The 17,554-nt window shown below is 30.3% G+C and overlaps 1 protein-coding gene across 4 annotated transcripts in view; it reads left to right on the top strand.

Moving 5' to 3' along the window:
* Positions 1-17,554, top strand: part of LOC136987589 (nucleoprotein TPR-like) — a 172,043-nt gene that overhangs the window by 53,456 nt on the left and 101,033 nt on the right. For all 4 annotated transcript variants that reach the window (XM_067285348.1, XM_067285347.1, XM_067285349.1 and 1 more), the window contains exons 17-22: positions 3,702-3,845; positions 3,926-4,099; positions 6,992-7,132; positions 7,232-7,342; positions 11,061-11,130; positions 16,169-16,243. In XM_067285348.1, coding sequence (XP_067141449.1) covers positions 3,702-3,845; positions 3,926-4,099; positions 6,992-7,132; positions 7,232-7,342; positions 11,061-11,130; positions 16,169-16,243 — 715 coding nt within the window. The remainder of the gene's footprint in view (positions 1-3,701; positions 3,846-3,925; positions 4,100-6,991; positions 7,133-7,231; positions 7,343-11,060; positions 11,131-16,168; positions 16,244-17,554) is intronic.

Consider the following 17,554-nt stretch of genomic DNA (forward strand, 5'->3'; position numbering starts at 1 on the left):
GGCTTTATTGTGGTTCTTTTTCTTTACATATACTTTTTTTGTATGGGGAATTTTTTATTTCAAAAGCTTGAGCTAAGGTTTCAGTTTAGTGGAAAACTTTGCTGTCATTTATTATAGAAATCTCATATATCAACTAACTCTAGTTTGTTCCATGTGAGGTTCTTAGAGATGGCAAATTTATCACTGGATAAATCATGAGGAACCTTGTTAGGTGGAGTAGAGAATATGTTGTAACCCCTAGGTACCAGAAAGTGACCTTGGAGAATTTCTTGAGGTACCTTGATATGGTGAGTGTGAAACTAGGAAGTGTGTATGTTGTATTTGATTATATACTTCATAGAATACTGTGTGATAACTGCTGGGTTTAACAGCATTTAATGTTTTCCAATTCTAGTTGTAAAAGTTGGTTATTGGAAAAGAAAAGAAAAAACTCTTATGATAGGTTGTATGGTCACCAATATATAGGGTTTATGCTACAGAGATAATGCTGTCAGTAACATAAGGCTTTTGCTGTGGATTTGTGGTAAAAGCTAAATATCAATCCTGGTGGTTTTCTTGTTATGCAATGACCCAGGAAACTTAGGTTACCATTATCCTCCTTTCCTAGAATGAAATTAATATAAAATTGACAGGAACTCAACACATTTAAGAAGTCACTGAATTTGGAATTTCTCGCCATAATATCAGTATGTCATCTATATAACTAAAATATGCTAGTGGATATCTTATTGCAAGTAGTACGTCAACAACATAGGACTCAATAGCTTTAAGTACTATTTCAGTTGTTATTGCTGACAGAGGCAATCCCATTGGTAATCTTAATTTCTGAAGATAGAATTTTCCATTGGCCTATAAGGAATTTGAGAAACAATGCTTATATTGGACAAGTGTCAAGTGTGCTATTAAAAAGTATGTTTATATTTCAACAAGAAGAAATAAAATTTTAATGTTATCACAACTTTTGGTTGGTTTATGATTATTGTAACATGCTGGTTCAAACTTTGTTTATATATTTCAAGGTTTCTTCCAAATTCAAACATCATATTTTGAAGAAGTTTCCTTGCTTAGCTATGGCACAGTGATAAAGATTTAAGGTCCACATTTTGGTTCCATTCTTATTCTAGGAAATACTATAGAATAAAACACATGATTTAAGTTAATAATAATATATTATTCTGTATTCTTTTATTATATAAGGAATGGAATACAGATAAAGCAATGCTTATATATATAGCAAATGGCTGTTAGTTTTAATCAAACTAGTTGATATATTTATCTCATTTGTTTATTAATTTTAAATAATAATCTAGTTGCTTAAATATGTTTGTTTGACGTTATGAACAGACCCTCAGTTAATAATGTAAATCAAATGCAACAATATGTAAAGAAACTGCATTAGAATTTCATGTTTGTTTCAAAAATGTGTATTTTATTTTTTTCATAATCTTTGCTGGTTTAGAATAAATATTACATTCTGACATATACAGTATTATGACTAGAGATATGATACTAATATTTAAAATACAGGGTGAGGTTTTTTTTATCTTGAGTCAATGAAATAACTTAATTGGATCTCATTATTTTGGGAAAAAGGTATAGACAAAAGTTGTAAGGTTTCGAAGGGCCAATCAATTGGTGACCTTGATAAAAAGTATGGTTTCTCATTAGAAAAAGTTTATAATTTTAACCTTAAAATAATCTTGACCATTGACCTAGACCATAAGGTCAAAGGTACCAGGTTGTTCAATAAGTTTTGTCGTTCGATAAAAAAAACACAATTTTATGGTTTGAAATACATTTTATTATTCAATATAATTTCCCTGAACTTCAATACACTTGTTCCAGTGATCTTCTAATTTATGGATTCCATCCCTGAAGTGAGAATCCGGAAGACTGTCGAAATACGCTTCCACGGCTGCTATTACCTCTTCGTTCGATGAAAATCGTTTCCCACGCATGAATTTTTTGAGATGTGAGAACAGCCAGAAGTCAGAGGGAGCTAAATCTGGCGAATAGGGAGGATGTTGCAACAATTCGTATTTTAATTCACTGATTTTTGCGATGGTTTTTTGAGCTGTATGAGAGGGTGCGTTATCTTGATGAAAAATGATTTTTTTCTTCTGTAAACCAGGTCTTTTCTCACGAATTTTTACATCCAGCTGGTCCAAAAGATTACAATAATAGTCTGAGTTTATTGTTTTACCAGTTTGGAGATAATCCACGAACAAAATTCCTTTTGCATCCCAAAAAACTGATGCTAACACCTTCTTGGCCGATTTCTGGACCCTAACTCGCTTCGGAGCCGAAGTACCGGGTTCACACCACTCCTTAGCCTCTTGTTTTGATTCAGGATCATGATGGTAGACCCAAGTCTCATCCATAGTAATGAAACGACGCACAAAATCCTTTTTATTTTTTCTAAAACGCTCCAAATGTTGCTGAGAAAGTTGCATTCGAATGTGTTTTTGTTCCATAGTTAGCGAATGCGGCACCCATTGTGCACACAGCTTTCTGTAACCCAAAACATCAGCCAAAATATTGCTCACACTGCCTAATGAGATCCCTAGGGCTTCTACTAAATCTCTCTCAGTTAATCGACGATCTTCCAAAACCATATGCTGTATTTTTGCTACGATTTCTGGTGTTGATGCACTTTTTGGACGTCCTTCACGTGGATCGTCTTCGAGACTTGTACGGCCACGTTTAAATTCAGCAACCCATCTTTCTACTGTTCTAATTGAAGGTGAAGAGTCCTTATACACTTTTACCAATCGTTCATGAATTTGTTTTGGTGCTACACCTTCCAAAAATAAGAATTTTATCACTGCACGATATTCAATTTTTTCCATTGTAAAAAAATACACTGACACGTCAACTTTGAACAGCTGCAAATATAGAAATGAGTTGACAGATCTACATGAAACTTCACACGTGTTTATAAAAAAGTAGTACTATTTTTAGAGTAATAAAACGACAAACCTAATAGCGCCATCTCTTATTGAACGACAAAACTTATTGAACAACCTGGTATATTCAATTGTGAAATTTCCCACTCTTTCCATTGCCAGGGTCAAAAATATGTGTTCCCATTGGAAAAAACAGACTTGACCCTCAAATGACCTTGAAGGTCAAAGTCAAGGTCACGTCCAAGATCACCAATTGGTTGGCCCTTCGAAACCTTACAACTTTTGTTTATACCTTTTTCCCAAAATAATGATATCCAATTAAGTTATTTCATTGTCTTAAGATGATAAACTCACCCTGTATATGATACTATAAAGAAAAAAAGTTAAATTTATTCAGTTAAATATTGTTATTCATTTTATTGAAAATTTCTCTAGATATATCATGAATTATCCAGAACAAACAATAATAATAAATCTCAAAAACTGGTCCTTGAGGTTTGTTGGTTTGTTACGAAGTGAGTAAAATTTAAATGTTAAATGTGCTTGCGTAAAATGCATATTATAACAAGAAAAATTGGTTATCCACATCCATAAACCCTATTTGATAAAAGTAATAAAACACTTAATTGAAAACATGTATCTAAGTGCACTTAGGTACTGTACCTTATTCTGTAGAACTCCTCAATTATAGAATATATCATTATTAATATTTGTGACTATGAGATAGTGAATTTTTAGAAAATATTATATAGTTTTGTTTATATTTATTATAATGAAATAACTTTTATAAAATAGCTGGAATATTCTGAAGAAAGATTTAATTTACTTCAATCAAATGCTGATATATTTAAGAGAGAAGCTTCATTATTAAGAGAGAAAAATCAAAAACATACTGCAAATATTACTCAACATCAACACACGATCAATAGTCTACGCCAGGTAGGAATTTCATTTCAATGTGTTTACAGTTACAAAATAGATTTCAATACAGTATTTTTAATTTTATTGATATATTTTAGGAAGTCATGGCAACACAAGAGAAATTGGCAAAAGCAGAAGTATTAATAGAAAACTTACAAGCAGAAAGAAATTTATTAAAGAGTGTCGAATCACGTCTTGTACAAGAAAAAGACACTTTATTGCGAGAGAAACAACAACAATCTCGTTTAACTGCAAATTTACAAGCAGTTCAGGTAATTATATTATATTTAAATTAAAATCCAAAATTAGTTTTACTGTTAATAATAGAAAAAATGTAAGTGATAAATAAAGAATTTGAATGTTTTTTTAACAAGTAACTAAATTAAAATAAATATCAGTTTTTGAAATTATTTACTGATATTTTCCATTTTTCATAATTTCTCTTTCATAATATTTAATACTGTATAATAAAATGATATAAATTATCACATTGTTGTAAATTAAAGCTATTGTTTACAATATTTAAATAAAAAAATTTTATTGGAAATCACTTTAATCTATTGGATGTTTAAATCTTTCTTTGTTGCCTGTGATGCCATGTTGAATTTTTGTCAATGTTAAACCTAACAAAAATTACACGCTTTTGAAAAGAACAATTGTGGCTAAGTATCGTCCAAAATTATTTTTTTATTTATCACAAATAAAATAGATAAATCAATAAATGTAATAACAAAAAAAATTATATTTTAAAAGTTAGTTTTAATATAAAAATTATAACGACTAGTGACATTTAGTTTCAAAAATGTTCCAATGCTGTAACAAGATATCTTGGGTCAACTGGTTGACATCAGAGGTTACGACCTCAAGATATGTCGGTAATAACTAAGGTCCGAATTTTTGGGTGCCGCACCCACTTGGTTTTTGAAAGGGGCAGAGTGTAAAAAGATAAATTACATCGGTTTTAGTGCAGTAGGCTGATACTGCCAAATTGTTTAGCACCCAAATGCACCCAAAATGCAAACCTTCTCTCAAAACAGTGACTAGCACCCAAACTATATAATTTGCACCCAGCTTCCCCCTTTTTTACATTTTCAAACAATATGTCGACAATAATTTTTTTTTTTTTTTTTTTATTCATTCACTTGAGAAAAATTCGTTAAACTAGACTATGTATACTGAGGAAAAAAATATGATAATTGGCTTACTCTCTTCTTTTGGTCAGAGAAAAGGGGGTAAAGGGAACCCTTTACCCCCTTTTCTCTGGACTAAATTTTCTGGACTAAACAACTAAGCTTTATGGTTGTTCTAAGAATGTAAACAGATTCACTGCAAATCTGCAACATGTGTTTTCTTTTCTAAGAAAAGAACAATGTAGAAAATTTTGTATTGAGGTCATCTTATCCTGATTTGTGAGCGCAACAGTTCCAAGTTTCTTTGTTCGATGTCGGCAACATTAGAAAATGGCAAAATTGCCCACATTTAAACTGAACATTTTAGCAAATAAGTTTAAAGGTGAAGGTGTGTGCACAAACGAAAAACTTCGCTGTTTAATTTGCGATTATGTGATTTCAGTTGATGTCAAACACCAAGAAACCAAAATCAGGTGACATGAGTTTGGAAAAGCAAAGAGAAGGCAAACAGAAAAGGAGGAATTCTTTATGCAAATTTAACAACAGCCCTTCTGCAGGCAAATATACCTTTATATAAGGTAAACAATCCAATCTTTAAGTCATTTCTCCAGAAATATAGGGGAAAGGTTGTCTCCGACGAGAGCACTCTTAGAAAAACTACATGAAACCAGTTTATGATCAAACAATATCTAAAATCCTGGACATTATCAGAGACAATCTTGTAGTGTTTATACTAGACAAAACGGTACATGCTGAACGCTGTTGTTGCACAACCGACTGGATTCTAATGTTCAAAATGTACCAACTTGAAAATACGAACCCATCTACAGTGTCCCAAACTTCCAATGATGTTTATGTCGAGTTGTGGCTAAATGGTATCCAGGACGAAAAGGTTTGGCTTGTCGTTACAGATCAAGCATCTTACATGTTTTCAGCATTCTCAAATTTGAAGTGCATTTACAACCTAAAGCATGTGACTTGTCTTACACCGAGTATGTGAACATATTCATGTAGAGTGTACCAACGACTTCATTTTGAAAATGAAAATGGTTCTTCTCAAGTGCTGTAGTCAGGAATGCTTGTACCAAGACATAACTGGACTACCATTACCACCCAGTCCATTTGGGGTCTTGAATAAACAGTGTGGTATTCTACTGCAAGAACTTTGAGAAAATCAATGCTTTTATCAACAAACTTCCTCCTGGCATTTCTGCTACTGTCAACGGTGTCAAAAAAGTGGTCGCTGATCCAGTAATGACCACAGAGCTCTACTCCGTGCATATGCACAAGTTTTTGGATACAATGAATGAGCTGAAAAGATGTGAAACTGAAATGCGGGAACAGTGGAATGTTGTAAGTTAGGCACTTGATGTACTGGATGGTTTTGCCCTGGACAAGCTTGAATCTAGTTTATCAAAAAAATCCCAATTTGAAAAATATTTTGGATTGCACTGAACTAGAATTCCAAGTAAAAATGAAACATGCCCCATTAGTCTCTATTGATGTGAAAAAAATCTTTTTCCTTACATTCTATCCTCCAAATGACAAAACTTCACTTTTAAGAACATTGAAATGATTACTGTTGTAAATTACAATACTCATCTTTATGTGTAAATTGCAGTAAACAACAATGTAGTTTGTAAATGTAATACTTCTTGTTAATTTTGTCTTAATTAATAACAGAATTTAAAAGCGCCTAAACTAGCACCCAAAACGGGGAAAAAAGGCAACCAAATGAATACCCAATCCATTCTAAAAATGCACCCAAAAATCTGAATCTTAGTAATAACTCAGGATAGGTTAATAACTTACTTTTTGATTTATTAGATTAGTATATATAATGTAATGTACTAATCTCACAAACTAAAACATAATAATTTCTGTTGATTTATTTACTTTCAAAACTGTTTTTTTATTAGGTCAAACAATTCTTAAAAATTTTGTTTTAATTGTCCTAAAAAATTTGGATTCCACAAAATTGAAATTTTACAAAAGTTAATAAAAAAAATATGATTATTATTAATTTTCTTACAGAATAATTTGGAAAGATTAGAATCTGAAACTCACCATTATTTGAAAAATCAAGTAGAAAAATTAGAAAAAGAATGTGATTTGTTGAAAAATAAATTAGAAACTGAAAAAGAAAAATACAGTTCTTCTTCACAAATATGGGAGGTATAATGTCAAAACTAATTATTTTGATTATATTTAAAAATATTAGTTTTAATTCTTAAAACTTTAAATTATTAAAAATTATTTTTATTGTCTAAAAAGAAACAAGTTCAAGAATTACAGCAGAGAATAGAAAAAGAAGTAGAAAGAAACCATAAAACACATGATGAACTGGTTGAAGCTTATGCTCATATTCATGAATTGAAACAAGAGGTAATTAATTCAATATTTTTAATCATAAAATAATGAAAGTTAATTATTTAGATCACTAAATTAACATTTCTGTATTTATCATAAATTGTCAGTATTTTCTGAAAAATTTTATAGAAAACAAACATACCACTGAGCCTGTTACCGGTGTGCGTCTTCTAATAAACAGACTGTTAAGAATGTTTTCAAACTCTCGGGTTCGAAAACATCAGTTACTGGAAGAAGAACCAGAGAGTTCGAAAACATTCTTAACAGTCTGTTTATTAGAAGACGCACACCGGTAACAGGCTCAGTGGTATGTATGTTTGTTTACTTTACTCTGGTGTAGTATCACTGTTGTTTGATTTTATAGAAGTTGAGTGAAATTTGAAAATGGAATTCCAGCATATTAAAAATATCTTTTAGTTAAAATTATCACAGATTTGACTCTTAAAATTTTATTTTATTGTTTTTAAAATTTGTTGTATATTTTTTTCTTGGAAGATGCTAAATAATGAGTATAAAATTTTTAATTTTGACAAAACATTAAGAAATATGTTTTTAAAATTACTAGCTTTTGTTCATTTGCTGAATTAGTAACTAAAATGTAAGAGAGTTATTTTAACCTTTGGTATGAAAAAACTATTTATTTCAATAATTAATTTATTTTCTAATTAAATTACATAACTTTTAACATTTACTATGCAGCTGAATGATAAGCACTGACATACATACATACATCAGTGCTTATATTGTCATTCAACTGATTGTTAAAGTAGCTGCTTTAAAATGTCTAGTTGTTTGATTAAATGGTACCATTTTATAATAAAGCTAACTAACATTCAGTCACTTTACAAAGAGGCTAAACCAAATCCTGTTGGATCGAATGACATTTCACATTTATGATACAGCCGGGTAAGCGATTAGCCACTTTACAATGAGGTGTTAGATAAACAGCAAGATTGTCATATTTACTTCCTGTTCTTACCACTTGAGTGCTAAGCAACATTGCCAGATTTGACTGCCAAAATGGGTTTACTCTTGTTTTAGTTTGGCTTAAAAAGAATCATTTGACGCATTGCCGACTTTTTGGGCTACAGAAATTTGACTTGGCTACATAAGTTATTTCATCTTTTTGTTTCAGTCTAGAAGACAAATACCTATCTCTATTTGTGTCACCTTTAGGCATAATTTTGTGGTAAAATGGGCAAAGTATTCTCGTATATAAAGAAATCTCTAATTTGTTTTAGTAGCTATTAAGATTATTACATAAGGAAATTAATTTTTATAGTCTGTGTTGGCAAGATCATTTGTTGCATAATTTATTGCATTCTTTGCCATCAGTGATCAAAAAGATGTAGAAAACATTCGATGTGGACATTGCACAGTTCTGATAATTTGATTAGTGAAAATATCTTTTATATCACAATAACCACAGAAAATAATGAAAGTTTATCACCTGATCTAATCTGTACAGTGTCAAAATGAAATCAGTGGTGCTCATCAGTGTACTTAGTTCCTGCTTTAAACCTGTTGATGCTATTTGTGGATTGTCTGAAGGCGATGAAAGTTATGAGTATATAATCTATATCAAAATTATAAAATTTAAGTTTGGCACCAAACAAAATACATACAGGAAAAAAAAAATTTCCTAAAAATAATTTTTAAAAAATTGAGAAACAAAAACATGTTGATAATATTGAATTAATTGTTTGATTTCCCACTTTCAAATCTGAAGACTCTGGCTTGGAACGGTATCAGTTGTGTATCCAGATGCATGAAAAGAATGAAGTTTTTTCTTCATGTACACATAACATGATGCATGCTCAAGTTGCATTCCTGCTTCAAATGTATGTAACATGGAATAAACAACAAGAATTGCTTATGTGAATGTGATATCTTATACTGTGATAGAATAACTAATTAAAACAATTTTTTTTTACGTGATCTGTTTTATATCCAAAAGCAAGCATAATATACAAATCAAAAGAGAAGAAGTGCATAAAGGAGTTAAATGGGCTGCAGAGAAGATGGTTGATACTGCTAAGAAACTTCCCCCATTAGATATTGGAAAAAGTATTTTTCTTGATGTACCAAAAATAGACCGTGGTTCTTTAGATACCAAAAATAATATTGGATAAATTGTTGGTTTCAGAAACAGAGCTTACAAAGTAGGAACTAAATCCAGAATAATTAAAAATTGGTTCTGTTGTTATGAATTACATGACTTATGGATTGATTATAATGATGAAATACTAGAAAGATCAATATCTCTGTGATAAGCCTTGACTAATCAATCATTATTTGGTGGTCAAGGATTTCAAAAATGCTCATGCAAACCTGCAAAAAATCAGTGCCACACTGATAAATGCACATGTTTTATCAATAAAAAGAAAATTCTTTGTGGATCTAAATGTCAGTCTAGTTTATCTTGTATCAAATAGATGTATTATTTATTAATGCGTTTAATATTATTTTGTAACTATTCAAGAAATTTAATGGTTTTAACAAGTTTTCTCATTTTTATAATTTAATTTTGCACTGTTTAGTATGTCAAACTATCTCTCTCTATTTCCATATGATTTTACAAAAGTTATTCTTAATTATAATAAAGTACAGAACCTAAACATTAAGAATACTTAATAGTAATACATGTTCTTAAATGATTTTAAATGACCAAAGAACAGTTAATTAGTTACTATAAATAATTATATTATTTCCTAAAAGCAGGAAATAATTCAAATACTGTACTCTTTTTATAATTTCAAGTTTATAAATAAATAATTTTGAATATGCAATATATGTTTTTTTACTTCCTAATATTTTTGTCCCTAGCCTTAATTCACATTTCAGTGAAGAGGCTGAGATTTCTGCCGCTTTACAATACAGTTAAACTTAGCCAGCCACATTGTAAAACACAACATAAATGACAATTTGGCTGAATGTTAGTTAGCTTTATTACAAAACGGCACTATTTAATCAAACAACTAGATGCTTTGTAAAGCGGCTAAATTAACAATCCGGCTGTGACACATAAATTATATATATATACAGGGTGGGCCAGCGAAAACGAAACGGCAGAGTGTTCGTGTTTGTCCAAGCAAAGCGCTCGGACAGGTCGATCTTTTGCTCGAGGGGACATCTTTTGCAATAAAGTTTTTGCGATTCTGAATACAAAAGACAACAAAAAATTTTAAAAACTCATTTATTTTGTATTAACTAAAAAAGCATTTATTTCGAAAAAAATGATTGTTTAGTTAATATTCAGAATCGCAAAAACTTTATTGCAAAAGATGTCCCCTCGAGAGTAAAATCGACCTGTCCGAGCGCTTTGCTTGGACGAACACGAACACTCTGCCGTTTTGTTTTCGCTGGCCCACCCTGTATATTGATAATTTATTTAGAGCTATTATATATTTAGTAATATAGATTTATTGTCTATTATTTTTTTATTTTGAAATTTTGATGTTTAACTTAAATTATAATAATCATACATTGAATAAATATTTAATTTTATTTATTTTTGACAATTTTTATAATAAACATTAAGTTATTTTGAATCTGATAATAGTAAATAGTAATAGTATTTATTAAAGTAACCAGAAATACTTTTTGCAGGTATATTTTATTTCTCTTATTTTCAGTAAGAGAAATGAATATAATTGCAGTTTATTTCTTATGATAACATAAAATGCAATGCTTGTATAAGAACATATTTTTTTTCTTGCTTAAATTAATTTAGGCTACTGCCAACACTGCAAAACTAGCAGCTGCCGAAGCACAGTTGTCCAAAATGCCCATTTCTGGCATTGGTAAGTTATATGTTTTGACACAAAGTAAATTATTATAATGCCATGATCTCAAAATTAATATTTACAGAACTCTTTCCTATTATATAATTTATTGATATACTTTGTTGTTATTTTATTTTTTTCTATATCACAGTTGTTATTATATTAAATAGTATATAATGTATTGCATACACAAAATAATATGTGAAATTTGATGATGTTTTTTAGTTTGTGTTATGAATAATTTTAGTTTTGTTACACAAAAAAGTATTTCTTTATTATAAAAACATTTTAAAAAAGAAATGGTGGCAGAGATGAGTTTTTCATCATGAAATTTTTGTTATAAATATTGGGACTTGACCATTGACTTCAACCATTGTTCCCAATATATTGTGAACAATGGTTGAAGTCAATGGGCAAGTGAGAGGTTGGGCTGCCCACAGTTGCCAGGGAAAAATAAATAGAAACAGTCACATCAGGAATTAAATTGTTGCAAAATATGTGAACAAGTGGATGAAGCTCATGCAGTGAGTGAACAAAGCAAACCATGTAACCACAATTATTATGCCTTTGTGTCCTTTATCATAGCTTAAATTTATCTTTGTATACTAGTACATTTATCAATTAACAGGACTTATTATACTGGAAAATTATGGATGCAGATATTTAATCTTACAGATCAGAAATAATATTTTTTATTTAGTTCACCCGAACACATACACTTTAAGCTTGTGTTTCGGACTTGTTTGTCCCTCCTCGGCAGGCATTCAAAAAGCGCTTTCTACAACTAACAATTAAAATGTTTTTTTTGTTACAATTATAATTAAAAATTAAAATAAACACATTAATTTCCCGACAATAAAATAATAAAATTCTTACAGTTTCTGTATTTCCGAACTTCTTTAAAGATTCAAATATACTTGTAATCCACATTAACCATATAATTCGAACCATATACCTATTTTTTATACATCATAATTAATCTTATTAAATTTATAATCATAATTTTATCTAAAATTTCTACATTAACTACTTACATTTTTGATTATTCTTTTTTACTTAATCTATATTTACAATTCATTCCAAATCTCTCTTTTTATGCTTTCCCTTCCCTCCCCCTTCTATAGTGCTTCTCCAGGATTGGTGGATTTCCCTTCCGGTATTGTTATTTATTCTTTCTGTTTGTCTGAGTATATTTATATGTTCATATAACTGACGTTTATAATTATTTTCTTCTTTTTTCCTTATTTTAACAATATTTAAATCAATTTCACAACCTTCCTTATTACAATGTTCAGCCACTGCTGAATTTGCATATTTTCCTTTTATTGCTCTAATGTGCTCACTTAATCTTATTTTTAATTTTCTTTTTGTTTCTCCAATGTATGTTTTCTTTGGGTTACAATTGCAATTAAATGAATATACAACACCTTTTTCCTCTGTTATATCATAATTTTCTTCTTTTCTATAACACAAATATTTTTTAGTTGAATTTATTTTTTCAGGTATTAAATTAATTCTACTTTTTACCACTTTTTTAATTCTTTCAAATAATTTTAATAATTTTTTCTCTCTGTCCATTGATTTTGATTGATTGTCATTATGTAATTTTTCACAGCTCAAAGTGTATGTGTTCAGGCAAACTAAATAAAAAATATTATTTCTGATCTGTAAGACTAAATATCTGCATCCATAATATTCCAGTATCATAAGTCCTGTTAATTGATAAATGTACTAGTATACAAAGATAAATTTAAGCCATGTAACCACAAACTTGAAACATTTTTCTGTTGGACTTCAAAATGATTGTGACATTCGACCAATTTGGGGAAAAAAGAATTTTTTTAATTCTGGAATCCACAGGTTATTTTATGTTTTGATTTTGATGGTAAAAATCTGAAAAAAAGTATTTTTTTTATCTGCTTTGAATAAAACTGCTTTTATTTTTCCAATTATTTTGAGTGTGCGGATGCATTTTGAAAAGAACCTGAACTTAGATTATGCTATGAATCCTCAGTCAGTGAGGATCAAAGTTTACTAATGCCTTTGCATAAAAATAAAGGAAAGAAATGAAATTACAGTTTGGACAATGACAAAAATCCTTTAACATCAAAACTACCAGCAAAAATGTCCACATAATATTTGAAGGAATATATGGACATAAAACAACATTTATTACGAGAAGAACAGGGATCATCAATGTCAAGAATGATAAAAACTTTTGTTTGTGCCACTTGTATCTAAAGTTTTGATCATTTTGGAATAGGATTATACTGGTATATATATATTAGGCTCAAAAAACGAAAATGCTCATTGAGCAATAAAAATTGTCCACAACGCATTGTGGTCTCTTTAAATTATCCCTAATGCAAAATTTGAGTCGTGGCACTTGTAAAAACAGTCACAATGCATTGTGACTAACTCTAAAAGACCACAAAGTGAAATTTGCATCATGGCTTTCGTGATGTTTGACCACTTTTAGTTGTGGTGATGAAGAAAAGCCATAACATGTTTTGAACATTTAGCTAATGCAACCACAATATGACAGACAGGTTGAAATTGGTTCAAATGTTTTAGTTAGAGTGCCTGATGTTGATAGGGGACATGCATCTCCCAGAAATGTTTTAGCTGTTGTTATGAGCATTAATCCATCAGATCTCTACTCTATCAGTTAGGAAACAAGGAAGGTCTTCTCGATTGACTTTATGCTCATAATGAATTTACAATTTCTGACTTACTTTATTAACATTCAAGATGTACTCGCAACTTCATTAACACTTCACTCAGCATCCATGCTAACATCTGGAAGTAAGCAAGGATTTATAATATGTTACTGTAAAAGATACTGTATTGATAAAAAATGCAAATGTTGCTCAAAGAACATAAAATGCAACTTGAAATATCACAGTAATAGCTCTTGTAAAAATAAATAACTGCAACATTCTTGATTCTCATAGAAAAGACTGATTTATTAATAAAAGTTCCTGACAAAGTAATTATGTTTAGTAAATTAGTTGTTTGAAAATGTTGACATCTCAAGCACTGCAACAGATTTTCATGAATGATTAAATGTTGTTGAAAAGTAACCAAGTTACGTTTCTGTATGTGCTTATATAAGATGATTGAAGATAAATAAATCATAATGAAAAGAAAGTTTTATTTTCTTATCATCACCTCATTATTAGTTAAACATCCAGAACTTGTGGTGACTTTTAATCATAATAAATTTGTCACACAGTTGTTTTTAACTTTAGCAGCTGATTTTGATGTCATCATGTAGAGTACATCAAGCACCAACTAGTACAGTACATGTAGTTGACCCTTAGCACTTTCAAGCAAAACAAAAATAAAACAAATGTATATTTTTCTCTGTACATTTTATTTCTTTGAAATTTTTTTTAAGTATGAAAATTAAATTTCTAGGAAAACTTGTAGATCTAATGTTGTTCAGCATTAAAAATTGTAAATAAAAATGTTTCGAGGCTAGAACCCATATTTTAAAGTTACAAACCAATGTGCGTCATATCACCCTCTATTGTGGTTGCATCAGCTAATGTTCAGAATGAATTATGGCTTTTCTCAATCACCACAACTCTTAGTGGTCAAATTATGAAAACCACGACACAAATTTTGCTTTGTGGTCTTTTTGAATGCATTGTGGCACTTGTAAAAATAGCCACAACACGAATTTTGCATTGTGGAAGATTTAAAAAAACCACAATGCATTGTGGTTGTTTTTTTCACTCAATAAATGTTTTTGTTTTTTGAGCCTAACTTATATACCAGTATAATCCTATATACATAGGCTGTTTATTTTTCAAGCTCTGATGGTCCATAAAAAAGACAAGTGTAAATAAAATGAATTTATTACCAAAAGTTAGGTACAAACATGGTTACTTTTTGACATAATTACTGTGAAGATTGAGGAATTTGTCTATCTGTGGAGGAGCTTTTCCATCCCCTTGTCATAGAATGTTGCCGACAATGACTCGAGATGGCCTTAACAACATTGTTTTGAAGATCATCATTAGTCTTGAACCTCTGCCCTCCTAGCCACTGTTCCTGTTCAGGAAAGAGGTGCAAGTCGCTCGGCACTAAATCGAGACTATACGCTGGGTGTTTAAAGGTGGTGAAGACTTGCACCTCTTTCCTGAACTGAAAATGTGGCTAGCAGGGCAGAGATTTGAGACTAATGAACTAATGATGATCTTCAAAACAACGTTGTTAAGGCCATCTCAATTCATTTGTGGCAACACTCTATGACAAGGGGACGAAAAAGCTCATGCACAGCTATTGACAAATGCCTCGATCTTCACAGTGATTATGTTGAAAAGTAACCATGTTTGTAACTAACTTTTGGTAATAAATTCATTTTGTTGTTTACACTTGTCTTTGTTTATGGATCATTGAAGCTTGAAAAAAAAACTCCCCTCGTATATATGCAGGGGGTTGGTCTGTATTCATCAGCTAGGGGAGGTGAAGCTCTTTAGTAGCGAATCTAAAATATTAAATATTTTCTGTAAACATATTTTTAGATATAAGATGATTGTAGTTTGAATAAAAATTTATTTAGACTATTATAATTTTTGTATCTTATTTGTTTATAAATATGACCCAGCACTTTCATGTTAATTTCTTTGAATAGTTATTAGAAATAAATATCCCATTTTCTAATTTGAGCAAGACATTGATATTAATTCGAAAAACATATTATATATTGATATGCATTAGTTTAAAGATAAAGCATAACCAAATTTCTGAATTATTTGTGTTGATGCTCTTTGAGATATTTTGGTAGTTTATAGGAAATGAGATATGGATATCAAAATACTTTTAATGTTTGAAAACATTACAAACACATTGAGTAGCTAGATGCACATATCCACAGCTTATCAAACTATAAAAGCCTTAATATTATAAATTTTATAACAGTTTTATTTCTTAATAGAAGATAAAGAAATAATGAAAATCTTAATTAGATTAACTAAATACATTTCGTAATGCTTAAATAAATGTTCAATCGTCAAAGAATTAAATTAGGTGTTCATTATTTTTTCAGGTAAAGGAAGAAGTTCTCTGTTGGAAGTGAAAAATTTAAAAGATCAATTGGCAGAATCACAGAATGAAATTAAAAGTAAGTTTGTTTTCTGAAATTACATACAAAGTTTTTTTAAAATTATAAGTTCTATGAATGAAAAAAATTATGAAATGGAGATTTTTATAATTATTTTGACTAATAAAGCAGTTTTTGCAAAATATTTCTTAGTTTTTGATTTTGATAAATATTATTTTATGCTGTTGTTATTATAATGTTGGGTTTAGTGAGTTATACTCGGTTGACACTGGTTACTGCATACTATGCCGGACCATAGTCAAGGCATAGTAACAAAAACATAACAGAAATTAAAGAAGTGTGTCAGTGTGTGTGTCTGTATTCAGGAATTTCCTAACAATATGATATGTATTCAATATAGTGGCCATCTGTAGTGTGATATATGTATTTATATTCAATTGTAATGTTTATCGGGTTTATCAGTGCAGCAGTTACAAACTTTCAAGAGAGCTAGAGTATACTTAGACAATGGGAAATCACATAGCAATGCATGGTCAGAAACACTTTCCTGGCATGGTAGTGAGGACACAAAACACCAGAAAGGAAGGACACGAACAGGGTGAATAAACATATTTATTATTCTTAGTACAGAAAAAAATGCTGGGATGTCTTTGGCTGGTGTAGCACGATAGATGTTGCTACACCAGCCAAAGACGTCCCAGCATTTTTTCTGTACTAAGAATAATAAATATGTTTATTCACCCTGTTTGTGTCCTTCCTTTCTTGTGTTTTGTGTCCTCACTACCATGCCAGGAAAGTGTTTCCGACCATGCATTGCTATGTGATTTTCCATCTTCTAAGTGTACTCTAGCTCTCCTGAAAGTTTGTAACCACTGTACTGATACACCCTGTATAAGTTTTTAATCACTTTATTTTTTTTATCTAAGGAAATTCTTTGATACTGAACCTAGAGTTAGATTCATAATAAGGGAAAGGTTCTGAAAATTGCCTAATCTCATATTAAAATCACAGATTTAAATATCATTATACATTGTCCAAAATTAAAGCAATGAACACAAAATCTCTATAAAATCGACATCACGAAACACAAGTAGCTGGAAATTAGGTTATTTGTAAATCAGCAAAGTGCCAACTGAGGCATGATAGCAGTGCATCCATGTGACAAAATGTAATGTGCTATATCTACAGCAAAATTTTTTCTGACAATCAGTTGTCTGCTAGCACCACTAACAGGGAGGAAGTGTTAGTGGTGCTAGATATATCAGCACCACTAACATCAGCAGTTTATTAGGGATTTGGATGATTCATTGCAGTGGAGGCTTTTGATTTTTGAATTTTTACCATGCACATAGGCCTTAATTAAAAAACAGA

Source organism: Centruroides vittatus, unplaced genomic scaffold, assembly GCF_030686945.1.
Source record: "Centruroides vittatus isolate TY-2023 unplaced genomic scaffold, ASM3068694v2 scaffold_2520, whole genome shotgun sequence".
Taxonomy (NCBI): domain Eukaryota; kingdom Metazoa; phylum Arthropoda; class Arachnida; order Scorpiones; family Buthidae; genus Centruroides; species Centruroides vittatus.